General features: G+C 41.4%; 2 protein-coding genes across 4 annotated transcripts in view; both read right to left on the bottom strand.

Moving 5' to 3' along the window:
- cUnh16orf87 (chromosome Un C16orf87 homolog) overlaps window positions 1-17,147 on the bottom strand; it is a 36,750-nt gene extending 19,603 nt beyond the window's left edge. The window contains exon 1 of the mRNA XM_083940478.1: window positions 16,940-17,147. Coding sequence (XP_083796604.1) covers window positions 16,940-17,005 — 66 coding nt within the window. The 5' untranslated portion in view covers window positions 17,006-17,147. The remainder of the gene's footprint in view (window positions 1-16,939) is intronic.
- A 7,770-nt stretch (window positions 17,148-24,917) lies between these two features.
- Window positions 24,918-27,884, bottom strand: part of vps35 (VPS35 retromer complex component) — a 71,836-nt gene continuing 68,869 nt past the window's right edge. For all 3 annotated transcript variants that reach the window (XM_083913912.1, XM_083913914.1, XM_083913913.1), the window contains 2 exons: window positions 27,163-27,306; window positions 24,918-26,371 (listed from right to left, as the gene is read on the bottom strand). In XM_083913912.1, the coding sequence (XP_083770038.1) occupies window positions 26,192-26,371; window positions 27,163-27,306 (324 nt within the window). In that variant the 3' untranslated portion in view covers window positions 24,918-26,191. The remainder of the gene's footprint in view (window positions 26,372-27,162; window positions 27,307-27,884) is intronic.

Raw genomic sequence — 27,884 nt, 5'->3', positions numbered from 1 at the left:
TGTGTGTTAGAGCGAGCAGGACCGCAGTGAGAGAAGGAAAATGTCTGTGGAGTGAACTAAGAATTGCTAAGAAAATTGTGTGATGCCTCTGTATATAATCTGTGTGTAAAGATGATTTGAAGCTTGACATATATATATATATATATATATATATATATATATATATATATATATATATAGTACGCTCTAATTTTCATACACTGTGTGAAGTGAAGTGAGTAAGATAGCCATTCTGAAGTCTTATTCTGGGTTAGTGAGACGTCAGGCCGATAGAACAGGGTTCATGGCAGACGTTATCCGTGGCAGTTCACAAACAAATCTGGTGAGAGCCTGGTAGACAGTAGGGGTGGAGCTAAGAGCCACAGACAGTGAGACCAGGAAGTGCAGTAAGGCAAAGTAAGAGCTAATTAAGTGCAAATGGGAAAAAGTAAATGTTAATAGCTTAACTTAAAAGTGACATTTAACATTAACAATAGTAACAAAATAAAAACAATTCACTGAAATGATATCAATTAGGGAAGTTAGGTAAAGTATATTTAAGCCAACAATTAAAATAAATAGTGAAGTTAATTAAAACTACTGTATATTCTAGCCTCTGATCTTACTCAACAGACTTATAGATTGAAGTGAGATATTCTATTGATAAATAGCTGACACATTAGTATTCTTAAATATTTAAAAAAAACTGGCTGTTTGTTATAATAAAAATAATAAATAAATAAAATATAATTAAGTAAAGTAAGTCATGAATGAAACACCGGCAATCATTCTGAGAATTAAACATCCCAACAACAAGAAGGAGATTAAGGAACTATCTGAGAAATGAAAAACCTAACAAAGGGTTTAGATACAGCCTGGCCAAAAGAAGGTACCATCGGTGTGAGACTCTAGGAGGACATGATGCTTCGTATTAAAGACTACAAAGCAAAGGATAAGTGTAATAAACAACAGCGAAAAAGAGAGAAAGAACTAGAAAGAAACATTAAAACTAATCAGAGATGAAGGCATTAATAACAGGGAAAACATAAAGAGAATTCTAATAGAATTCTAACATTTCTAACAAATAAAAAGTCATGGAAAAGGAAACGCCTAGATTAGCAAGCGCCCTGAGATGCGGCAGAACAGCAACAGTTGATAGGACATGCAATTACATTCACACCCCAGATAGATGCACTGACCCTGGTCAATATCCAACATTGATACGGGGGTCACAGGAACATTACTCCTGTTGACAAACCCAAGACCTTGAGGCATTAATCCACAGATTACCTGAAATCCACGAGGGAGTGAGCCGCTGGATAAGACACGTCGCGGAAAAAACAGTGGGAAAGTTGCTTGCACTGGGCGACATTAAATCAGTGTTGGCAGGAATTTTTCGGCATAGCCACGATGGAAAATCTTCTGCGAGACAATGGAGGTGCGTGGATGGCAGATCCAAGGACCAATGGAACTGAGTTCAATGCTTACAGAAACAGCCTGTAGGCAGTCCTGAGAAAAGAGTACCCTTTCAAAATTGACCCTAAAGCATTGAAGGGTGAAATCCTTACTGCCACAGAAAATCCAGCCATATAAATCAGTTGTCAGCTGAAAAGATGGAAACAAGAAACTGAGGAGGAGGCTAAAAAAAAAGCCCACTGTTGATGAGTTTGTTAGGAACCTCAATTGTGGATGCATTGCCCGGTCCAGTACAAAACAGACTGGATGAGACATTCAAATGAAACTTGCTCAACTTCAGCTCACAGAACTGACTGATAAAACATGAGAAAAACGTCCCCCATTCACCCCCACAGCAGGAGTGGGAAGGACGTAACAGATTCAGTAGTCTAAAGCTTATGAAGCAGGAGAAGGTATTTATCAAAATCCTAAAATCTACAAAACCACATTGGAAATTAATAACCCAGTAAGATAGAGCTAAAGCCAAACACGAAGCTGCTAAGGGAGTTTAATATTTTTCTAAGGATTGCTAGAACAGTAATATTGGTTGACATAAATAGTCCCTACGATACTCCAATGTCACCAGTGTCCCAGGAAGATACATTTGAAATATTAACTGATTCAAGTTTGCAGGTTGAAGTAAAGTGAATTTTAATTATGATGTGTTAAATTGTTTTAGCATTTCTGCGGCTGAAGAATCCTGGATATGATTTGTTCACATGTAAAGACGTACTCAGTGTACCTACGCCTATGGTTATTTAAGGACACATTAAATGACAGTAAATGACGTTTAAAAAAAGGAAGAAAAATTGGCTATTTCGACATCATTAGCATCACCAGAGTCAACAACTGAATGTAGCACTTAGCAGCTAAGGGGGGTAAAGGTAAATGAGAAAGTATTTTTATTGTTAACCATACTTCTTCCTGATTCCACAGGATAAATCACTGCACGGGAGAAAATGAGAACAACAAAACAGAATAATGTGAATTTGGGCCTTAAACAATGAGTGGAAAGGACTAAATATCGCTTTCAGGGCTGGTGATGCAGCACTATACAGCACTGCCAGATCCAACCTGAAGAGAGGCATCAGGGAGGCCAAGGCTGACTACTACAAATCTCCTACCCAGGTTTGACCCTCACCAGTTTGCCTACAGAACCAACAGGTGCACAGAGGATGCTATCGCCACAGCTCTCCATGCTGCTTTGTCCCACCTGGGGCGGCAGGGGAGATATGCACGGATCCTATTTGTGGATTTCAGCTCAGCATTTAACACCATACTCCCCAACAGACTAATGACCAAACTTTTAGAACTGGGAACATCCGACTCCGTCTGCCTTTGGATCAAGGACTTCCTGTCGGACCGCTCCCAGAGGGTGAAGGTAGGCCCCCACATCTCCACAGCCCTTAGCCTAAACATCGGCTCGCCTCAGGGCTGTGTGCTGAGCCCCCTACTCTACACCCTCTACGCACATGACTGCACCCATCCAGCTACTCTTCATCATTGTGGGGCTCATCTCTAGGGGGGAGATGAGTCGGCTTACAGGGAAAAGGTGAAGCAGCTGTCAATGTGGTTGTTCACACAATAAACTTGTCCTGAACACCTCCAAAACCAAGGAGCTGGTCATAAACGTCAGGAGGACAGCAAAAACTGACACTCAACCCCTATTCATCGGGGGGAAACAGGTGGAAAAGGATTTCCGGTTTCTTGGTGTGCACATACAGAAGGACTTAACTTGGAACATTAATACCACAACCACCATCAAGACAGCACAACAGAGACTGTACTTCCTGAGAGTTCTCAGGAATAACAATCTGCCTCAGAAACTTTTGGTGTTATTCTATGGTTGCTCCATAGAAAGTATCCTGACTTACTGCATGTGTGTGTGGTGGGGTGGAACGGTTTATTAAAAAAATCTGTCCCGTTCGGTACGCATATCACGGTTCGGGACACGTGTGTACCATTCGGTTTATGAGGTGCAACATAGCGTAAGCCTTCATGACTGCTGTCCTCTCTCGTATCCATCTCAGCGCTACAGCGCGTCAAATCCCAGCACGCTGGGAGACTTGCTCCCTGCGCTCCCTGTAGGCACGCAGCCACAACGCTATTCACGCTCCCGCTATGCTCTTCTTCGTGGGTTTTTTGAAACCCCTTGGCAACAGCTCGCTAAGCTCCGCTCTGTTTGTTCGTTTCTGTCTGGTCAAATCCGTGGTTAAATCACCACATCAATGTCTCTTTCTACTGTGAAAAAAAGAAAAGTTGACACAGAAAACCACCGGTTCACCAGAGAATGGACCGAGAAGTTTTTGTTTCTGTAAAGCCTGAGTTTAATCTGCAGCTATATCTGAGTGTAAAGAGGAGAAGTTGATCAGGTATTTTCAGAAAAATCATGCTTCTCTGCATTTATGTTACATTCATTTGTGTCAGTCCAGTTTTTGATGAATAAACTAATGTTTCATATTTACTTGTAAACCTGGTAAAGTAACTAGTGACTGAAGTTATCAGATAAATGTAGAGGAGTAAAAAATAATATTTCCACTGATTTGTAGAGTAGAAGAATAAAGGAGCATGTCAATAAAATACTCAAGTAAAAGTAAAAGAGCCTCAAACTTATACTTTAGTCCAATAATTGAGTGTTAACCTCTGGTTAACAGGTTTGTTCATTTAACAAGGATTGTTTTTTGACAAGGTTGTTGCACTTTAAGGTCATGACTAATATTCACATTGATAAAATAAAGACAATATATTGTATGCACTCCTATGTCGCTGCACTGTTTTACAATATCCATTAATGTGATGCATGACTATTTACATTGACAAAATAAAGAAAATATACTCTATGTACTACTATGTCGCTGCATTGTTTTACAATATCCAATAATGTGATGTTTACAGCTCCTCATTTTGGATAATTTTCGCCAACCGACCTGATTTCCAAATTAATTGAATAGCCCTAGCCTTTATTCAGTCAGTTCAGTGATTGCTGTTTGTGTGTATTTTAGTGAAAGAAAACCTATTTTCCTCATTTTTTCTAAGATTTGATAATGTAATAGTGTTTATATTCTTAACTAGAAGGCAAACAACTGTTTACCTTTTTGCTAAATAGATATATAAACGCGTAAATGTAGCGATGTGTATCCTACTGTTTCAAAATCTCACTTTACTTTCATTTAAGATTGTTACGCTAATCCCTAAGCAAGCTGCCTTATTATTTCAGTTTTTGCATGATTGCCTTACATGTCCTTAAGAATATCTGATTACATTTTTTTTTTAATTATTAGGCTACAGATCTGATACATGGTATTTTTAGATACTAAAAGAAATAGACAAAAACAACCGAACCGAGACCCAAAAACTGTGATATGAACCGGACAGTGGATTTTGTGAACCGTTCCACCCCTAGTGTGTGGTTTGTCAGCAATTACCTTTACCTAAGTACATGCACTGAACACCACTTTTTTTCTTCTTTTTTTTTAATAATCACCAAATGTGCACTCTACTGTTTCTCTCTCTGATGATTATCTCAGGGTCCCTGCAATCTAGTGTTTTTTGTTTTGTCTCCTTAAGCTGCTACGGTGTACGTGTGTGTGCGTGCTTGTGTGTAAGCTTGTCGTTTTAAATGTGTCTTTTAAAGGTCTCACCTTCTTAATGGATAATACAAATAACTAACTCATGATGGTATAATGGCATATCTGTGCATCTGCACCCTGTGTTAGAGACCTTGTGATGAGCGAGGTTCAGAATGTTCAGAATTGTAATGTCTAAGGCATGTTTTTGTTTGGTCTAAAGACGTCACCCAACCAAGGCTATTCGCGTCCTGTCCCTTCTTCTAAAAGACTGGGCACGATTTGGCTCGTTGTCATTCCTGCTAGACTAACTTTGTGAGGACACAGGGATGAACGTATTTTTGTCTGCAGAGGAAAATGCTTTGGCAAAATAAACCACAGAGAAAAGCTGATCCTGTTTGTTGATCTTTATTGAAGAATCCATTTCAACAACAAGGTCTAGCCTATTCTTTTTTTATGCTTTTAATGTTAAATTATTTCTGCACTTTAAGGGATTGTACTGTAAATTTTGTTGTACTGGTACAATGACAAAAAAAGACAATTCATAAATAAAAGTCAATTCTAAGGCCAAAGGTGATCAATGCGTGTGACGTGTTACGGCGTGATGGCGTATGGACAGCAAGAAGCATTGGCCGGCCCTGGCAGTGTGAGTACAAACGGGGCTGGGGCGCGGGGGGAGAGGGAGGGGGGACAAGTACCCTTAAGTCCGGGTCGCGGTCCGGGAGGACAGTGTGAGTACGCTGTAAGGGAGAACAACAAGAGGGAGGTCTGGGAAGGTGTGAGGACCATCACAGGTAACACAAAGACCAGAGCTACATGGGGGACAATGGAGAGGGCGAACAAGCTGAATGACTTTTTCAACAGGTTCCCCCTCTCTACCGACGGATACGTTGCTGAGACAACAACTCTGTTACTTTTGACAGGAGGCTAACTAGTAGCTACCGTAACGCATTATTTTTAAAATGAAGTCACTGAATAGCATGTTACTTCATTATTATCTCCGCCACCCATCAGGTGTAACAGATGGGATGATGGCTCTGTGTCCATACAGTCTATGGTGTCCACAACTGTCTTGTCTGGACTGCGTTAATCCAGCTCGTCTGCTACTTTAACTGCAATGAAACCTTTGTGGGTAAAAAGCCAATATATCTTTAAATGTGGCCATTTCTCCGTCAACAGTATCTGCACATGGCTAATATTCAAGTCAATGATCATGACTGGAACAACCTAATTGACAGCAGCAGAAGACAAAGTCTGAAATTGTCAGGAATATGATCTATTTTATTGCACTGTATAAAAAGTTTACAGTGACATATTTTAGTTTATAAAGTGACTTTGCTGGTGTAAACATTTAGTTAAATTATTTAGGCTGAAATGATTGTGTATTATCCTGTTTTTAAATTATTTTATAAAAATAATTTTTATTTCGTAATGGAAAAGAAGCTACAAATAACTAAACCTATAAGGAGTATCGATAAAAGCATTAGTATGAAATCCAAATGATAGCCTAGGTTACCCATCCCGACAAGACTGAAAGCATTTATCTAATTGGTATTTACACTGCCCCTTCATCACTGTATCATCATCATCATCATCGACCCTCAGCTCAGTGTCCATCACATGCTGGTTCTACTCCACCAGCCTCCAGAACAGAAACCGCCTGCAGAGCGTAGCCACAGTCTGCTCTAAGATCATTGGACTTCCTGTTAGAACTCTGTCGACCATCCACGAGCAGCAGACACTCAGGTAAGCTGGTCGGATCATGCAGGACACCTCTCATGCTCTCTTCTCAGCGTTTGAGTGGCTCCCCTCAGGACGCCGTCTTCGCTGTCCCTGCTGCAAGACACAGAGGAGAAGAGCAACCTTCATCCCCAGGGCTGTCCAGCTCCTCAACTCCTGACCCCTCTGACCATCCCCCTCCCCACTCTTGACACCCTCCCCTGGACACTTCACCCCCCACTCCAGACACCCTCCCTGAACACCTCACCCCCTCTCCACCCCGGACACCCCTCCCATCAACCCTCCTCCTCCCCTCTCCAGACACCCTCCCTGGACACCATCACCATCACCCCCCCTTCCCAGGACACCTTCACCCCCTGGACACCACCACCCCCCCCTCGACACTTACCGGACACGTGAACTGGCTATCTACCTCCACTCCTGTCCTCGAAGCTGTGAACTACTGGTTTGATGCACAATTCCACTTTATTCTGTTCACTCTGTTTATAATGTTACTGGTCTGTTGCACTACGCCACTTATTTATTCTGTTTATAATGTTACTCCGGTCTGTTGCACTACGCCACTTATTTATTCTGTTTATAATGTTACTCCGGTCTGTTGCACATCTCCACTTACTTATTTATTCTGTTATTATGTTCACACCGGACTTATTCTGTTACTATGTTCTTACTGGTCTACTTGATTCTGTTAGTTATTTTAATTTATGGTATTAATGCACTACTCCACTTTATTCTGTCTATCAGGCCTTATATTGTATCCATCATAGCACTATGGTCACTTTATTCTTCAGTATTCATCTGTTACACAGAGCTGGCATATACTTAGACTGCTGTTTTCCTGCCATGCACAACTATCACTTTATTATTTAGCTTATAGTTATATATTATATTTATACTCTATTACTGCACTATAGTTCTGTTTACGTCTACTCATTACACACATGTATCATGTCTGACCTCATCTGAATCCGATCACTGTCCACTTATATCTTTTCTGCACTACAGTTCTGTCATACCTGTTTCAACAGTCTACTGCATGTTTATATCATATACACCCGTTCACATGTCTGCTTACATCTGATACACGCATGTCTTTCTACATCTCACGCCGACGATGTTCTCTGTATCTAACCTGTACTAACACACTAACATCCTGACACTTATTATACCTGTACTAACACACTAACATCCTGACACTTATTCTTCTCTTACACTTTATTCTTGTTGTTAGGTTAAAATGTTTTTGTATAGTTGCACTGTCGTTATTTGCTGCTCTGTGTGCCCTGAATTGCCCCCCGGGGACAAATAAAGTTTTTTGAATTGAATTGAGAGGCAAACCTGCAGCTCTGACAACTCACATCACAGATTTCATAGCACACGAACTGAACACTGTCAAATCAAATCAAATCAAATCAAATCAACCTTTATTTATATGGCGCTTTTCATACAGAAAAGTATCGCAAAGTGCCTTACAGAGATGTACAGAAAAAGAGAAACATCACATAAAATCATGAGAAGAAAGTTAAAAGAACCCAACCATCCCACAGTCATGCACAGAGACACATACAAATGTATATACATTCATTCACACATTCACATAAACACACACAGCCATGCAGGCACACAGATACACAGACTCACACCTACACCAACGCTAGCTGTCACTACAGAGACATGGCCGGGCAGCGTGACCTGAGGTATAGAGGAGTCTAGAGGAAGCTACCTTTTGGGGGGGCCAATCACACCGAGAGAGATCCCAGTCCAAGGTCCCAGGGAGCACCACCACAGAGACCACCTCAACCCGAGCAGACAGGAGCCTCCGCACCGAGGTGCAGAGCCCTCTAGCTGCCCGGGCCGGAGCCGTCCACGGGACAGCACCCCCCGCGGCCAAGATCAGAGACAACTCCCAATCTGGCAGGCCCCCTGAGGAAACACTGGAGATTAAGAACTGTTGCCTAAAACAGTAAAGGGTTAAAATATGGAGGCTAAAAACGAGGGACTAAAACATAAAAGCATAAAAGCATAGAGGCTAAAACATGAAATAGAAAATAAAAGCATAAGAGCACAAGACATGAGGACATAAAAATAAATAAAAGCATGAAGGCTAAAACACAGAGATTAAAACAGTAAAAAAAGGATAAAAAGTGCTCTGATTAGCACTGCCTAAAATAAATCAATTAACTAAGAGCCTGGTTAAAAAGATGGGTCTTAAGCCTCTTTTTAAAAACCTCAGCAGTCTCCGCGACCCTGAGGCTCTCCGGCAGGCTGTTCCACAGTCTGGACCCATAATAACTGAAAGCCGCCTCCCTGTGCTTTTTTGAACTAACCTGTGGTATGGTTAAAAGGCCGGTGCCAGAGGACCTCAGGGTCCGCGTCGGCCGATAAGGTAAAAGCAAATCAGATAGGTAAGAGGGCCCAAGACTGTTAAGACACTTAAAAACTGGTAAAAGAACTTTAAAATCAATCCTGAAACGCACGGGGAGCCAATGCAGTGACTTTAAAACTGGTGTTATGTGCTCCCGCCCTCTGGTCCTTGTCAGCACTCGTGCAGCTGAGTTTTGTAATAATTGTAGATTCGAAATGCTCTTTTTGGGAAGTCCAGAGAGCAGGGCATTACAGTAGTCTATACGACAAGGGATAAAAGCTCGCATCAGCACCTCCGTGCTGGCCTGACAGCGTGCTCACACTGTCCTTTTGGCCGCGGCCAAAACCGTTTTTTCAGCTAAAGTCTAGTACCTTTAAGTAGTGTGAGCGCACCCGCTCCGCGCTCAACTGCGGCCAGCGGACCGTCCACGGCCCGCTTGAAAGAGGTGGGCTTTAGCGGAGCCGTTTGCACATGTATGAGCACGAGCGTGTGCACGTGCACGCGCACGAGCCCTACGGCAGTAGCGTTATGTCCGCCTGTTCGGACATAGAAAATAGAAGGATGGACCATGCGCGGACATTTAACAACAACAACAATGGTGGGGAAAGGTTCACGTTGTGTTTACTGCAGATTTGGTCGGATGAAAATATTCAAAAACAGTCGACAAGACGCACAAAAACTCCGAGGTCTATGGAAAGATTTGTAAACAAAGCGACACACAAGCGATCAATGCGTGTGACGTGTTACGGCTTGAAGGCGTATGGACAGCAAGAAGTATTGGCCGAGGCCCAGGTAGTGTGAGTACAAACGGGGCTGGGGCGCGGGGGGGAGAGGGAGGGGGGACAAGTACCCTAAAGTCCGGGTCTCGGTCCGGGAGGATAGTGTGAGCGTGCCCTGAGAGAGAAACGGGCGGACTCTGGCTATGTTCTTAAGGTGGTAAAAACCTATTTTTGTTATATTTTTAATGTGTGGAATAAAACTGAGCTCAGAGTCAAAAATCACACCCAGATTTTTTACAGATTGTGATAGTTTAAATTTCTGTAACTTTGGTAAAAGTTTCTCTTTCTGGCCCTCAGGACCAATGAGTAAAATCTCTGTTTTGTCCTGGTTGAGTTGTAGGAAATTTCCTGCCATCCATGTCGTGATATCTAAAATGCAGTTAAAAAGGACATCAATAGGTCCTGTGTCATCGAGAGACGCGGCAATATACAGTTGCGTATCGTCAGCATAATTATGAAAGCTGATGCCGGGCCTCCTGATGACGTCCCCAAGGGGAAGCATGTAAAGATTAAAAAGAGTTGGTCCTAAAATTGACCCTTGGGGAACACCACACTTTATTTTGTGGGTTTCTGAGGAACATGTATCCATACTTACAAAGAAGATGTCGATCTGTGAGGTAAGAAATGAACCAGTTAAGAACAGTACCAGAGAGGCCGACCAGGTTCTTCAGTCTATCTAATAAAATGTGATGGTCTACTGTATCGAAGGTGGCGGTTAGATCCAGTAGTACCAAGACTGTGAGTTCATTGTTATCCAAGTTGCACCTGATGTCGTTTAAAATCTTTAAAAGGGCTGTCTCTGTACTGTGGTTCGCCCTGAAACCAGACTGACACTCCTCAAAAATGTTGTTTGCAATCAAAAAGTCATTTACTTGATTGAAAACAAGTTTTTCCAAAATTTTACTTAAAAACGGTAAGTTGGATACAGGCCGATAATTATTAAAGATGTTGGGATCTAAATTGCTCTTCTTCAGAAGGGGCTTCAACACCGCCGTTTTAAAGGAGGCGGGGAAGACCCCCGTCTGAAGAGAGCAATTCATCATGTATAAAAGCTGATCCTCAAAGAATCCACAAAGTGTTTTGAAAAACGGTGTGGGAATCGGATCTAATAGGCAGGTTGTGGACTTTACTTGGGAGAGGACTCGACCAAGTGTCCCCGCATCAACCAGGGCAAAACTCTCCAGTGTTTCCTCGGGTAAAATCAATGATCCAGGTGTGTCAACATTGGAAATCTGTTGGGGTAAAAGACTTGATCTGATGTCATTGATTTTATTTCTGAAGTGGTCTGCAAAGTCCTCACAAAGGGCGTCAGTTGGTGTTTTGGAGGATCTATTAAAATTTATGTTTGTTAAAAGGTCAATTGTGGAGAAGAGGAATTTGTGGTTGTTTTTATGTTCGTTGATTAGTTTATGGAAATGGGAGATTCTTGACTGTTGCGTTATTGTATGTTTTGAGATGTTCACGTAAAATCACAGTGAACTGTCAATTTTGTTTTTCTCCATCTCCTCTCAGCACTCCTGCAGTCTCTCTTTAGTTTTTTAGTTTCTGCATTTCTCCACGGGGCTGTCGGTCTTGTCATATTTCTTTTTATTGAGAGTGGAGCCACCAAGTCCAGCGTTGATTTTATTTTATGGTTAAAATAGTCAACAATAAAATCACATGGTGCTGGTAAAATTTCTGCAGGAGTGCTCTGTAAAATCTGGATAAAATTTGCAGCCACTTCAGAAGTTAGGTAGCGTTTCCTCACTGTTCTCACTGGGGCCTCCTGCTGCTTAAAACTGGTGATTGTAAAAAACACACAAAAATGGTCAGACACAGCCAGGTCCACAACAGAGGGCGCACCAATGGACAGGCCATAGGTTATGACCAGGTCCAAGGTGCGCCCCCTGCTGTGGGTCGGCTGCGTGACATGTTGATTAAAATCAAGGCAATGGAGAAGGTTTAAAAATTCTCTCGACATAGGATCTGAGGAATTATCTATGTGTAAATTAAAATCACCGGTTATTAGTATTCTGTTATACATGCTATGTGTTATTGACAGTAGCTCTGAGAATTCACTGTTAAAAGAGGTGGAATAGCGGGGTGGTCTGTAGACTGTCATACAGAGGATGGGGGGGCTGCTAAAAACAAAGGCATGATACTCAAATGATAAATAATGTAGGCTTACTGGTACTGGTAACATGTAGAACACAGCTACTCGCAAGCTTTTTTAAATCCATCTCCCTTTACACATGTTGATGCACTGTATGATGTTAATTTCATTTTCTATTTGATGGTTTATTTGGAACCTAGTTATATAGCTATACTCACATGAGATTTCTCACATGTATATTTTCCCTTCCCTTCCCTTCAGTGTATTATGACAGCAAGTGAAGATAACCCAAACGTTTAACAATGTATTCAACGTAGGAAAAAATACTTTCAATGGTATGAATAAACTTTATAATATTAACATAATTGTAGCAAATACAAATAGACATAAATGAAGCTATGGCTGCAGAACATTGACTTGAAAACTAAAAAGGAAGAACATTTTACAAGATCATGACCAGCATGCCTGTAGAAAGCCCCACCAAATAAAGATGCTTTCTACACTGAAAATGTCAATCAGGCCTTTTAGCCCACCTTTTATTAGCAATGGCTGATATTAGACAATAGCATGCTTACATCTGGGTCAGGGCCGGAGTGGGACTCATTTTCAGCCCTGGAGTTTCATACCTCAGACCGGCCCACTTTAGATCACGACCTATTATATTAAAATAATGTAATTATAACTTTATATGTTAAGCATACAATAGCGCACTGTTCTCTAAAGCCTTGTAATTCCTACTGTAATTCTTACTATTACTAATGATCAAAAGTTTAACTGGCCACTACTATCATTTGGGCATAGAAAGTGGTTTTATGGGAACTGATGCTTGCTTGTTCACACACTAGCTCACCTGTTTCTTCCTCACCACTGGCTCCTGGCTCTGCCTCTGACTCTAAATCATAAAAATGTTCATAAATCTCGTCACAAATCTCCCCTTTTTCAAGTCAAAAATTCAAGTCAGTTTCATTATTGTAGTGCTGAATCCTCTATCATCATCAATTGCAATCTGGGTCCAATCAGCTCTTGTTTACATCTTCATGCAGTGTTTGGTTTGTTTACAGCCTGCGCGCAACGTGATTCCCGGCCAAACGTTAGCGATTGGTTATGGCAGATCCAGAGTGGCACTGGCCAGATCCAATAGTTTTAAATTTCAACAGACACCTGCCTTCTAAGTGAGTTAACGTTTATCAATTGAGTAGGTCCAGACTCTCTGTGCAAATGAAATGAAGCACGAGTCTGGTAGGACCAGGCTAGGTCTACACCATACTCTTCATTATATTAATTCTAATAATATTCACTTAATGAGCAATCCTACCTGCACACTCTGGACCTGTGGGCTGATGGCTGGTGCTTGGTGATGCATTTTGTATCTGAGGGGCTACAAATCAAAGTTTGTGGCCAGTTATGTGGCGTTGCATCATAATATTATTTAAATTATGTAACGTTAGGTTAGACAGGCTATATGTTACAACTAGGGATACACCGAAATGAAAATTCTTGGCCGAAACTGAAAATGAGGAAACCAAGGCCGAAAACCGAAACACCGAAAGAAATGATTATGCCAATTATTAGTAACATTCAGGGTTGCCGCGGTATGCGGTATTACCAGTGGTTGAGGCCAACACAGAGTTATTTTGTATTATTTTTTTCCAGTAATAAAAAAAAATCCGGTCTTGTGTGGAACGCGCAAGACCGGTTCCACACAGCAACGCCGGTAAACAAACCCCGGGAAGCCCAATCCCTACGAGAGCTCCTCGTGCTACGGCCATCCGGAGGCGCACAGAGGTTTTGGCCGTGATATTATATATAAAATTATATTATACTATTATATGATCGTTATAAGACGCTGTCACCGAGAATTTGCGCGCTGCCAGGCGCTGTCACCGAGTGTGAGAGGAGAGTTGCCGATTTTTGCACATTTGGCTGCATCTGTCTCCAGGGCTTTTCTCTTTTTAATCCTCGCTTTTTCTGCGCCACCCTTGCTCTTTCTATTTTCCATTTTGGGTTATTATTTTCCTTGTACATCTGTGGTTGGAGCTGGGCAAACACCACTGAAGTGTGCGGACTAGTGCACGACACGTACGTTATATCAGGCTGCGTCTGCGTCTGATTCTTGTTGGTGGGCGTGCCCTTAACCTGCGTCCGCGTTCCAGTTTCATTGGCATGATCTAACAGACCGCCAGATCCCTGATATGACCAGCGACAGCAGTAACAGCATACACGTGATACCCACTCCACTCAGTGCCATGACTGAACACCGGCACAAAATAAATAAAAATAATAATTGAACACCGGCCCTCGCGGCCCAAAAGTCAGACCGGCCCACCGGGAATTTTCCCGGTCCTCCCGATTAGCCACTCCGGGCCTGATCTGGGTACATGTAAACTAAACTAAAAGCATAGAAGACTACAAAAAAAAGGTAAAAGTTAAGCCCAGAGTTAAAATTTCCTACAGAGTTTTCTAGTTTATTACATTCATGTCCTCTATAGCCAAAACGATGTTTCATAATTTAAGGTTTTATTGCAGTTAAAGTAGCGGACGAGCTGGATTAGCGCAGTCCAGACAAGACAGTTGTGTACACCATAGACTGTATGGAGAAAGTGCCATCATCCCCTCTATTACACCTGATGGGTGGCGGAGATAAGATAAGATGGACAAATTTAGAATGTTTATGTTTACAAATTGAAAAGGTCTAGACGTAACATAAAATGCTATCTTCCTTATGATATAGAGAAAAAATACAAATCATATTCCTTAATCACTCACTTGAACATATGCTGAATAGAAAATGTCAAAATATTACACAGGCTACTTAACATGAAAATAAATTGGGCATTCTCTCATCTGCAACATTGGAAACATTAATAGCAGCAGCATAAAAAAAATAATTCCTGAATAGAAGAATACAATACAATACAACGTATCTACATTGACTGATCAGATCAGTCTGTTTATGTGTTTCAAACATATGAACCGTATCTACATTGACTGATCAGATCAATCTGTGTATCACCTGCTCAATTCAAGTCAATGAATCAGTTAAACACTGTTGATTTCTTCCCATAGAGCCGACATGAAAACTATTTTGGTTCAGTAAATTTCTGCTGTCACATACAGAGGCATCAGGTCTGTCGGGTGCACTGTGACTAAGACTTGTAGCCTGATGTTAATGAAACTGAGGGAGCTCAAGTCTTAAAGTGGCTCCATTCTGCTCTCCGTTTTGTCCTCTTCATCCTGTCAGTGTACCGCTTCTCGTTTGTCTTGTTGTTGTCGTCAGAACTGCTTCGCTTGTGTTCCCGTGTGTGCGTCAAGTACGCCTGGCTTCAAGCGCGCCCTCATGTGGACTGGTGGGGATTTACGAGTTTAAAACGCAATAAATTCATTTTAATCGAGTAATTTCTTATCGACAATTAATCATTAATCGATTAATTATTTGCATCCCTAACTGTAATACAAAAAATAGATGTTTTAAAGTGTAATTCCGGCATAAAATTATATATTTCACCAAACTGCCACAAACCCCAAAGTTTTGCTGGAATAAAACACCAATGGGCTCCTTCCTTTTGGATTGCATTTACTAAATCCACTTGAATAGACTTTACTATGAGAGGAGCTTGTACAGGGGCCAGTGGGTAAGTCTTTAAAACACTCTTTAAATAAACTCTGGGTTCACTAACAACGTTGTTGGTGCTTCGCTTTAAGTGTAGGGACTTTTCTCATTCCGCTGCAGAAGTTTGGTGTTTTTGTGAGCGGTATTAGGGGTTAAAAAAGACCTTTGGATGCCTTCACTGCAATGCCCCAAGCTAATGTGTTTGCCACGTCCAGCTGTTAGCAACTGTTAGTGACTTTCCCAGATTTCTCTATTAATAGTTTATACATGGGAAAAAACTGTCTCGATGGCTCATTTGATGTATGTAATTGCCAAAACAGACCATGGATTACACTTTAATGTCATAAATCAACTTGCAAAGTTTCCTAATGATATCTAAAAGTTAATAAAAAATCCCCAATTGACCTGCAAGGCCTCGCTTAAACCGAGGTTCCAATTTGCTTTGCTGTAGCTTTCCAGCAGCTAGTAGACCAGGTGGTCCACTCGGGTTTAGACCCGGAAGATCTTAGATATCATTTTAGTTAAACAACCTTTTACAACACTCCCTGCCAGTTTTTCAAAAATGGGGTGTTTGCCCCGTGCCCCTAAAATTCTATTGAAGTTCAAATTGTGTTGATCGCCAGCTAGTAGTAAAATCATCACAGATCCATTGATTTTGGTTGGATTTTTATCATTTCTTCTATGGAATGAGTATACTGTTGGCGAAACGAATGGCATATTGAAGTCATAACTTGTGGGAATAGTTGATTGGCAGTGAAGGAAAGATGAAAATATGGGGGGGGGGGGGACGAGACAAAGCTAACTAGCCAAAAACCGAATTTGATAGCATTAAATTGATGCCAAATCATGTAGAAACGTGTTTTAAGAGTTATTTTTCCGTGGATGTTGTCATCACATGTGCTCTGTGGATCTGGAATGCAATTACTGACAGCCTACCCAACCCACTGACGATCTGCGGGGGAAGAAAATGACTTTTCACATTTTGCTGGTAAAAAATAATGGTTGCATACTAAAATGGCCACAATTTGTTTCGAGATATTTCCGGCAGAGCAGACCCTCCAATTATTGGTCCTTAGGATCAAAGTTAACAGAAAAAAACAAAAAGTATGGCAGACCATGTCAGGTTCAACCCATTTTATTGAGCTTTTGAGACTATGGCTCTCCGACCATTATTGCCCGACACAGGGACAGCAGTTGATGGTTTACGGTAGGCTACAGTGTGCAGTCAGTGGGGCTGCCGCTAAACCATTTCCATATGAAAGCACGACACTGCCCCAGCCTCATGTATCATGACATGGCTGTTAGCAACACACTTGATAGTACATTGAAAACTGAAATAGGTATTTTTCTCACCTGTTGGTCACATTCAGGACAAGATTTAGTAGCCATTTTGACTTTCTTTGTTTTATTAACCGACATAGTCCGTTTCTTCCAGCTGTAGGTAGCTACAACCTCTCTCTGCGACACATGGACAAGTGATTAACTCCAAGTACAGTCACAGGCCGATGTGGCCAGATATGGGCTAGATGGCAACGCACCTTTTAGAAACACTAACGTTACTCACTCAGTCACATTACAGTGTACTTATAAAGCTAGGGTTGCGAGCATGCGCAGGGAGAAACCTTCTGCTGGTGTGTTGCATTCAAGGTCCTTGAGGAAAATGGTAGATAACAGGGTCTTCACACTCAGGTTACGTCCACGCTATGTAAAACGACTTTATTTTCGCTCCGTCGTTTCCTGTCCACACGGACACGGCTCAAGAAGTATTTGCATCCACACGAAACCAGTGAAACCGACTAAAATGCCGTAATATACATATCAGATCTGGATGTGGCGCTTTATCTGCCACATAAATACACCAACAACGGAGAAGAAGAGACGGGGAGACGCCTTAGAGAATCCGAACAGCGGAGAGTTTCTCTCCAAATCTGGGGACTTCCCAAATCCTCCTCCATCCTAGAGATAAATGAGTGACTGTTTCTGGTGTTATTGGAGACGTTTGTGCTGTTTTGGACTCTGATGCAACAATCACTCTGCAGTTAGTGTCCTCAACGAGCAGAGGGTGCTGCCGGGAGCCCCTTCCCCGTACCAAAGCACTCACAGGCGGGCACTGTCTCGCTACTTTTTGTGACCTTCTTGGTATTTATAAAAAGCTACTAGCGACCAATTTAGGCACTTATTCAGACCATCGGGGAAAAAGGAGAAATATCTGGTCGGCCTAATTCATTCCCATGCATGTTGCTTGGAGAACAGTTCGGTATACAGTCTATGGGTCCGTGTCTCTCCTCTCCCTGCAGCAATGTTGTTTTTGTGTGTCACTGCGGGGGTTAGAGGCCGGGGGTGGACTGTGGTCAAGCCAGCCGACCCAGGTTTTTGCTGTACGTGTATATAATAGCCATTACGGTAATAGTGTCTAAGAACTGGTTTCAAAATAAAAGTATTCCTCGGGTACATACCGAAAGACGGTCACTAAAATAAAATACCGTCGAAGGAAATGTACGGACTTTGTGTAGGCCTACTTTCAAAATAAAATCCCAACTAAATGACAAACGTAAGCCAATGCCTATCAACTTTATTGCAATTTTGAACAATGCTCTGTTTCCAGACACTAATCCAAAATCAGGGTTATATAACACAACCATAGACATGAACACAACCCCATCGTGTCACACAGGAAGTTTTAAGACATTCTGGTGTCCAGTTTCAAAATAAAAGTCTACTAGAAATTCAAATATGACACATATTACGTGGGCTTTTATGTTTTAAGGTTTATTTTACACCAGACCACAGCAATCAGACAAATACAAACTACAGACACCAACATTCCAACACAGCGACAACACCGCTAGAAAAGAACAACACACCTGGCCTGAAAAGGAGATGGACGAAGCATAGCATTGGAAGTTTCAAGACATTCTGATGTCCAGTTTCAAAGTAAAAGCCCATCAATTGTTTTAATTATGAGAAGTATTACGTTCAATTTAAAAGGAAACGTACTGTTATCACAGATTAATTCCACTTCAGGGTTAAAGTTCACGACCCCCCATGGTCACTCCGGAAGTTTCTAGACATTCTGATGTGCAGAGTCAAAGTAAAAGCCTACTAGAAATTGAAAAAAGACATATTATATATGATTTTGGATAACGCCCTGTTATCACAGAATAATTTCTCTTCAGGGTTAAAGTTCATTACCCAGGAAGTTTCTAGATAGTCTGATGTGCAGTTTCACAGTAAAAGCCCATTACAAATTCAAATATGAGACATATGACATATGATTTCTGAATCAATTTTCAATTTTTTTCTGAAACGCTCTGTTATAACAGACTAATTACACTTCAAGCTTATAGTTCATGACCCCCTAGGGCCACTCAGGAAGTTTCAAGACATTCTGATTTGTAGTTTCAAATTAAAAGCCTATTAGAAATTCAAATATGAATCATATTACACATGATTTTGGATTCATTTTAAAAGGAAACGCCCAGTTATCACTGACTAATTCCACTTCAGGGTTATAGTTCATGACCCCCCAGGATTACCCAGGCAGTTTCAAGACATTCTGATGTGCAGTTTCAAATTAAAAGCCTATTAAAAAATCAAATACGAGACATATTACATATGATTGCTGATTCAATTTTAAAGCAAAGATGGGGCTGGCCTGTAGAGTAATGGAGCTGACCCTGATCTTTGTCTTACTCATCAAAAGTGGGATTCATATACTTGCAAGACCATATTATTTTCATGTGATCCTACAAAGAGAACAGAATGTATACAAGCAAAATATTGATAGTTAAAATATTTAAACCAGGAGAAACATGTGAAGAGCAATGAAGCCAACTTGGTGGAGGAATAGGGCCAGCAACCTGGAAAAATGGGGAATCAAACGGTAATAACTAATTGTAATAATTTTAACCCAGTGATAGCATTTCAAAATTACTTTTACAATCATGCATAACAGAAGTATTTAGAATTCGATTTCACAAGTAGAATTCTTAATATTACATAGAACATGTTGTACGTCTGAAATCTTTAGAGTGTGTTGAAATATATAATATATCAGAATGTCATAAACTTCCTGGGTGACCCTACGGGTCATGAACTATAACCCTGAAATGGATATAACCAGTAATAACTGCGTTTCCTTTAAAATTGAATCCAAAATAGGATATAATATGTCTCATGATTAAATTTGCTGGGCTTTTACTTTGAAACTACACACCAGAATGTCTAGAAACTTCCTGGGTGACAAAAGGTGGTTAGACCTATAACCCTAAAGTGAAATTAGTTTGTGATTATAGGGCGTTTCCTTTGAAATTTAACCCAAATTCACACGTTATATTTCTAATATTTGAATTTCTAGTAGGCTTTTGATTAAGACAGACTGACACACCTCCAGAGATGCAAGCAACCACAAAAGTAACAGTGAATTTAGTGATAGCTAAAGCAATGTGAATATGACTTACAAGTTATAGCAGTTAATATAGCAGAACATCAAGAGGCACAGCTAGAGTGATAGAACATCACTCACTCATCTTCAACCCCTGGTCCGGGGTCGGGTTGCGGGGGCAGCAGCTCTAGCGGGGGACCCCAAACTTCCCTTTCCCGGGCCACATTAACCAGCTCTAACTGGGGGATCCTGAGGCGTTCCCAGGCCAGTGTGGCGATATATATCTCTCCACCTGGTCCTGGGTCTTCCCCGAGGCCTCCTCCCAGCTGGACGTGCCTGGAACACCTCCCTAGGGAGGTGCCCCGAACCACCTCAACTGGCTCCTTTCAAGGCAAAGGAGCAGCAGCTCTACTCCGACTTCCTCACGGATGGTTGAATTTCTCACCCTATCTCTAAGGGAGACTCCAGCCACCCTCCTGAGAAAACCCATTTTGGCCGCTTGTACCCGTGACCTCGTTCTTTCGGTCATGACCAGCTTTCATGACCATAGGTGAGGGTAGGAATCAAGATTGACCAGTAGTTTGAGACCATTGCCTTCCGGTTCAGCTCTTTTCTCGTCACAACGGTGCGGTAGAACGACTACAACACCACCCCCGCTGCTCCGATCTCCGGCCAAACTCATGTTCCATCGCCCCCTCACTCAATTAAATTAAATTCAATTCAATTCAATTTTATTTATAGTGCCAAAACATAACAAAAGTTATCTCAGGAAACTTTTCAGAATAGGTATTATTTATGATTTACATAGACCCAACAATTCCCTCATAGAGTACGGTGGCAACGAAAACCTTCCCTATAACAGGCAGGAACGTCCGACAGACCCAGCTCTGTGAAGGACGGACATCTGTCTGCACCGGTTGGGGAGGAAGAAAGGGAGAGAGAAAGAGAGAAAAGACGGACAGATGGACAGAGAGACAAAGACAGTAATGTGAATATGACTATGCTATGGCAGTTAATACAGCAGAATAGTAGAAACAAGCACAGCTAAGGTGATAGATGATAATAGTAGCAGGAAGCGTCATGCAGGACCACGGTAGCAGGCACCACCACGATCAGCAGAGACCTGCGACACGACAAAGCATAAAAAACTTCGGGGAACAAGATCCCGAGGTACTTGAACTCCTTCACTTGGAGTAAAGACTCAGTCCCTATATGGAGTAAGCAATCCACCGTTTTCCTGCTGAGAGCCATGGCCACAGATTTAGAGGTGCTGATCCTCTTCCCAGCTGTTTCACACTTGGCTGCGAACCGATCCAGTAAGTGCTCAAGGTCACTGACCGACGATGCCATCAGGACCACATCATCTGCAAAAAGCAGAGACGAGATCCTCACTCGGCCGGGGGTTTGTGAGTATCCCCACACCAGCCCGGCGCCTCACATCCTGGGCAACTCCAGAGAAGAATAGGGTCCAACCCTAACCAGGAGTACAGTTCCACAACCGAGACTGTGCATGGAGGTAAGCCCAGCTAGGCTCTGTGGCAAACAAGGCCACCAGGTGCTCACTCACTGTACTTATTCGGTTGAAAGACTTTTTTTTATATTTTTAATTTAGGATTTAAAAAATGCTTACCTATTTGGTTTCTGTCTGGATGTCTGACACCGTTTTCCTCTGGTCAGTCCGTCAATGTCTGGCTTTAGGTCCTGTGCTGTAGCAACCCGTAAAACATTGTGGAGGTCGTCATCGGTGATGAGTGATCTGTGCTTGGTCTTGTTTAGATTCATTATTGAAAACATCTGTTCGCAAAGGTAGGTGCTCCCAAGCATGGACAGAACATGGGCTGCCTGAAGCTGAATCGTGGCATCAAAGCAGAGGGCAGTAGGCGGTAAAAGTCCTCGATTGCAGCAACCTGTTAATTTGCTCTCAGGCCACTGTTCTCTATTAACTCAATCTGAAGGAGATGGGGTGCACTGTCAATGTCGGTGGCGAAAGGATTGGCAAAGATGGCAAAGCCTGAGTGCTGCGTTTTAAAGTCAGAGAAGCTCAGATCAAATTCATAAATGAACCGGTTCACTTTGGTGGCCAACCGAGCGCATGAAAAAGCACCAGGGGCTGAGGCTGAGATGCTCTGACATACAGGAAAGGTGGCAAGATTGTCTTGTTCAAAGTTACACAGCCAGTTTGGATCTGACAGTTCAGGCAAGGGGTTTCCTTTACTTTGCATGAAAAGCGCAATTTCTGTCCTCAGCTCAAAAAAATTGTTTGAGCACCACGCTCCTACTCAGCCACCTTACTTCTGTATGGTAAGGCACATCTCCATGCTCCGAGCCCAAAACAGCTGGAACTGGCGGCGATTCAGGTTGCACGCACGGATGAAGTTCACTGTTTTCATGACCGTGGTCATTATAACATCCAGTTCCAGAACCTTTCCACACAGAGCTTGTTGGTGGATAACACAATATGTTATCAGAGATGTGTGGCAGTTACTTTTTTGCATTTTCTCCATTAGTCCAACCAAGCCTACTCTTTCTCCACACATCGCAGGTGCGCCATAGGTAGTTCGCCCCACAAACTTTTCCCAGGGTTATTTAGTTTTACTAACCCCACCGCACAGGTTTTGACCTCCCCACCGCAATCAAAAATGTCCTTTCCCTTCCGCGTCCCATGCATTGCAGCTACAGCCAAGAGCTTCTCACTAATAGTGAAGTCTGCCTTCACGACCCTCATAGAAATGGATAAGTGTGCTGTATCCGTGTTGTCTGTACTTTCATGAGAAGCTAATGAAAAAGTCGCCCGCCAGTTCCTTAACTCGGTCTGCGATGGTGTTTCTTGACAAACTGAAATTTTTAAAAAGTCTGTATCTGGTCGGATGCTTGCACTTAACTTTGTACTGTGTTAGTAGGACATACAGATGGTTAAGTTGCTTTTCAGATCTTTAGCCCTAGTTTGTTGTTGTTTGGTCAGAGAAAAGGAAAAATACCACACAAAATCCCCCTCATTATGACTTTTTAAATGACATTTAAATGATTTTTTTTTAACATACTATACTAGTGAGGAACCTTCCTTTTTGTGGGAATCTGAATCTTCTGGAACAATTTCAAAACAGTTTTACAAACAAATTTTAGATGGGCAATACAACTCAAAAACTGAAAGAAAATAATTAGTCAGAAGATTTTTTTTTGTTTTAATCCCTGATGGTCTAAACCTACTCTATATGTAAAGTGTCTTGACTCCTGATACAACTTTTATGATTTGAGACAAAAAAAAAGTGAATTAAATAGTATAGTGGTATGAATATACAGCGGGAGGAAGTGGAGACACATGACTGTCTATGGCAGAACTCTGCATAACACCCACCACTGGGCTTTTCTGTGTGGAGATGGACATTCTCCCTGCGCAGACTTTTTCCCACAGTCCAAAGATATGCAGGTTAGTCTATTGGTGATTCTAAATTGCCTGTGTGAATGGTTTCAGTCTTTGTCAGCCCTGCAACCCTTTCAAGGTCAACCTCACCCAATGTGAGCTTGATGAATGCCAGCCTCCCACCACCCTCCAAAGTATAAGTGGGTATAGAAATGTTACACAAACTTATTTTACACAAATTATTATAGTAGGTCCCCTTTCTAAATCCCGGGCCCTTGTAAAATGATAAAGTAGATTTCTTTTATTGTTGCCATGTCACAATTTTGGTGCAAGTTGGTCAAAAAAATGTTTCGAACATTTTATAATATTCATGTACTGCATCTCATAAGTGGTTTAACACACTCCTTCACTTCCCCTTGAGGGAATTGCCGCTGTCATCACAAGTGTTGTTTTATCTGTCTGCAAAAACTTAAGTGAACTTGGTGAGCTTGACCCCCAGAGGGCCGAGGTAGCGAGTGAACAACGATGCTCACTCCAGAGGTGGATATAAACCACAATGTATTGCAGTTATGCATTTGGTGGAAGAAAACACATCCATGGTTAGATGGCAGTAACGTACAACCGGCAAAATTTTGGTTACTGACCACCGAATAAGATGAATACATTACATAAATACATTTACACTAGTTATCGTTTTTTTAAAGAAAACCTCATTGATAGCTTGATATTTTACAGTTCATATTTACTTATTGTTGAAATGTTCAGCTTGTGTGATTTCTTTATTTTATCTGTAAATGCTTGGAAAAACGCAGAGGTGCTGTTGAGCAAGACACCAAAACCCCAACTGCTCGGGGCGCCGATCCATTGGCAGCCCCCTTCTCTCCATAACTGTGTGTATATAGCGTAGGTCCTGTTTGTAAATGTGTGTGTGTAACATGAATAACAGAGTGAAAAAATTTAATTTCCCCTTGTGGGATGAATAAGGGAGTTCTTCTTCTATTACAGAACACAAACTTTCTAAATCAAAAAATCATGCAGATAATTACCAAGCAGGAATTTGCAGGTATTTTTGATGATTTGTAAAAGGCAGTAATAATAAATCTTATATTTCAAACAAGAAATGCAGCACAAGTGCTCTACATTAAAGTAACTACTTGACATAAACAGACACCGAATGAACATAAAAACATAGATGGATAGAATGCCATAATACATGGAAAATAGAACCCCTTAAAGCAACAGTGTCAAATCCTTCATCTGGCAGTCGATTCATGATAGTTTGAACCAAAGTGTACAAGACCTCCCCTCTGGCCCCACCCACTTTCCCTCTTTCCAAGAGCCTCTGTGTGACGTACCATGTTGTAATACCAAGGGCTGAGAAGAAGTGGAACTACTAATGCAACGCAGTCAGACTGCTCTGGAATTATGGGGCACTTTGCTTTGTGTGCAAAGTTTTGCTATAATTCAAGAAACACATGAAGAGTAACACATGACACAGATTGTTAAATATGACTTATGGTCACTAAATTTATTAATGAGATTGTATAATATTCATGTTTAAAATAAAAAAAATGCAAATGTATTGTTCATTTCAATTTTATTTCAGCAAATGACAATGATAATTTCTATTTAATTTGCTTTTTTCTTTATCTGATTTACAAGTGGGTTTACACAGATTTAAAAAGGGGAGAGAAACTGGTCAATACCACCTCCAACAAATCAATAACAGCTAAGAAAGAGAAATCAGCAGACACTTCCAGATGCTGCAAAAATGTACATCATTAAGTAGTCAGTATGGCAACCTGTCAACTAGCATACAATCCTGAGGAATTGCTACCCCCACAACAGGTTCATCCAAAATGACAGTGTCACAAAACAACAGGATTTCATTGATCAACAGAATGATGGAAAAGTCAGACATTGTAGTTAATGGGATCTATATAAAGTAAACTGAAAACCAGGCCTTAAAGTACAAGCACACTTAGGCATGCAAACACATGCTGCAGTTCTGAACGTTTCAATCCATTGGTGAAAGGATCTTTGAAAATATGACCATTATCAGACATAAAAGACTAGATTTGAGTGGTTATTTGGAAGGTCTTTGCCGCCCAGCTGGGATGGCAGAGTAATTGAGGAACATGCAAAATGCTACACAATCATTAACTGAACCGACTTCTCCAACAACAATGGGAACACCACCATTTGGGGCCAAAAGTTTGCATATGCTATTAATTTGTCTGGTCTTCAGTTTGATTGGTTCCTACCAGTTTCAAACTTGCCACAAAGCCATCCTAAATAACAGAGTTATTGATTATCCAGTGGTGGAAAGAAGCTTGTATGCAATACAGCTGTAACAGCACTACTAGAATCTGTTATACACTTACGCCAATACTTTCACTCCTTAATATGGAAAGATGTGAACAAGTAAGGGGTTGATGACTCAGTGGATACACCTAGAAAAGCTAGTAAGTCTACTATTGAAAATAAAATGATACAGGTTAAAGACAAATCAGTCAAGCTGGGATTCAAGTAGTGGGACCTACAACTTGCCACAAGTGCACATTGAAGCGAAGTACAGTGTCGCTGGCACACACTTCTTAATATGTAACATCGCCAACCTGTTGCAGAAAACAGTTCTGCTAGTGAGGGACAGTGAAGAGGAAATGATGAAGAAAAGTGATTAATAATAATAATGAAATAACAAAATGAAGGCGTGAGTTATTTAAGCTCTGCTTGACATTTATTTTTATTCCCGGCCTACAGGATGCGACTTTGTGTGTTCTAGTGTGTCCTGTTGTATATTCACAATATAGTGAAACATCTACGAATGGACTTCACATCCTTTCAACCTGTGACAGTTTTAAAGGACCAGGCCCTCATAGGCGGGACCCTCAGACTCAGGGGACTCTCTCTGCAGGCGAAGATGCTCCAGTGTGTTGTGGAAGTGTTTGTTGATCTGCTCCGTTTCCTCGCTCGCCTCCAGGTTTGGAAGATCGTCCCTGATCTTCTGGATGAGCTGGTTTAATACCTGGACAGTCACCTGGACAGGTGTAGGGTGAGGACAGTGAGAGAGTTCCTGTTTGTAGTGTGATATTTACACAGCTTTTATGACTGCATTCACACCGAATGGCAGCAATGGTCTGTGTGATGAAGGTTATAAACAATGATGTTGGAGTACTTATGTTCCAATACCCATTTGTAGCCATTTAACTGATAAAACTGAATGTTACAATTAGTTTGTTAGCAGTGATATCAATTGACATCTTTAGACTATAGAGGCTATATGTAAGTGGCTTTACAAATGTGCAAAGAAATGCATTTAACATATTCAAGAATACACTATGACCCTCATTTATCAAACGAACATACGGCAGAAAAACGTGTTTACGACCATTTCAGAGCAGGAGCGCAGGTTCAACAGTGCGCACACACGATATTTAAGACTGCCAAAAAGCACATCTTTATTTTGCTCCATCTCGGATGTCAGGATGCCGATCTCTGTGTTGGAAAAGTTTCTTTTTTTACCAGTGTTTCTTCTCTCCATGTTTGACCTCAGTGGGCGAGGCCTCCGAACCAGGAATATTTAAGGGCATAACATGTTAATGAAGATCGAATTCAGCCGCCGCATTAATCAAGGCCCGCTCATTCGTACGCTGAGATTGGTCAGATACAAATGTTTCATAAATCACACGAGTGTCCTGTCGTACGACCAATTCTGCGCTCAGATATGCGCCCCTTTTCACGCAAGATTGATAAATGAGGGCCAATGTGTTTTGATGAGTAACTAAGATCAAAACAACTCGTGGACATGTAACATTTGTGGTGTCCTACCGCATCGTTTTCCCTCTCATAGAAGCAGACGTATCTGTTGAGGATTTCGATGAAAAGCTGGACTTGCAGCGAAGGGTCCATACACTGGTTGGCAATCTTCAGGGCCTTCTTTAGACACTCCATTACCCTCTTACCATCGCGGATCTAAAAATGCAACATCAGTACTTTACTCATGCCAACTACATAGCTTGTGAAATATTAATTAACAAGAATGTATTTAAAACAACAAAGCAGCAACAACGACTAAATAATTTTCCAGGATCAGTAAAACTCACTGACACACAAAGACATTTTAAGGAGTATAAAGAAATGGCTTGCAAGTAGGCTCTTTTGAAGGAGCTTTACTCAATAATCAGAACATAAATATTGCATCAAACAGCTTTTTTCTATGTGCAGATATAGTGGAGTAATGGTGTCCTGAGCAGAGCAGTCCCTCTCCATCAGTATGAACCCCAGTTTTCACTGATGGTGCGAATTATTAAAGTGTGACGTATCAAAGGCCCAGATTGGCAGCCATGGAGCCATCTTTATGAGGTTTGAGAAGATATTTTGGATTTTTCAAGTCGGGCAAGACTGACAGGTGCAACAATATCACTCCACTTACATAAGATAAATAAGACAAAGGACAGCATTGAGTCAGTGCGTAAAGGGTCCCTATTTAAAAGTGCTCTAACTGAACAACTGGAAAAAAAAGTTAGTCTGGATTGCTTCCACACAGCTGT

Source organism: Echiichthys vipera (genome assembly GCF_963691815.1).
Source record: "Echiichthys vipera genome assembly, chromosome: 1".
NCBI classification, from domain to species: Eukaryota; Metazoa; Chordata; class Actinopteri; order Perciformes; family Trachinidae; genus Echiichthys; species Echiichthys vipera.
Note: the sequence above shows the minus strand (reverse complement) of the source record. Positions and strands in the feature narration are given on the sequence as shown.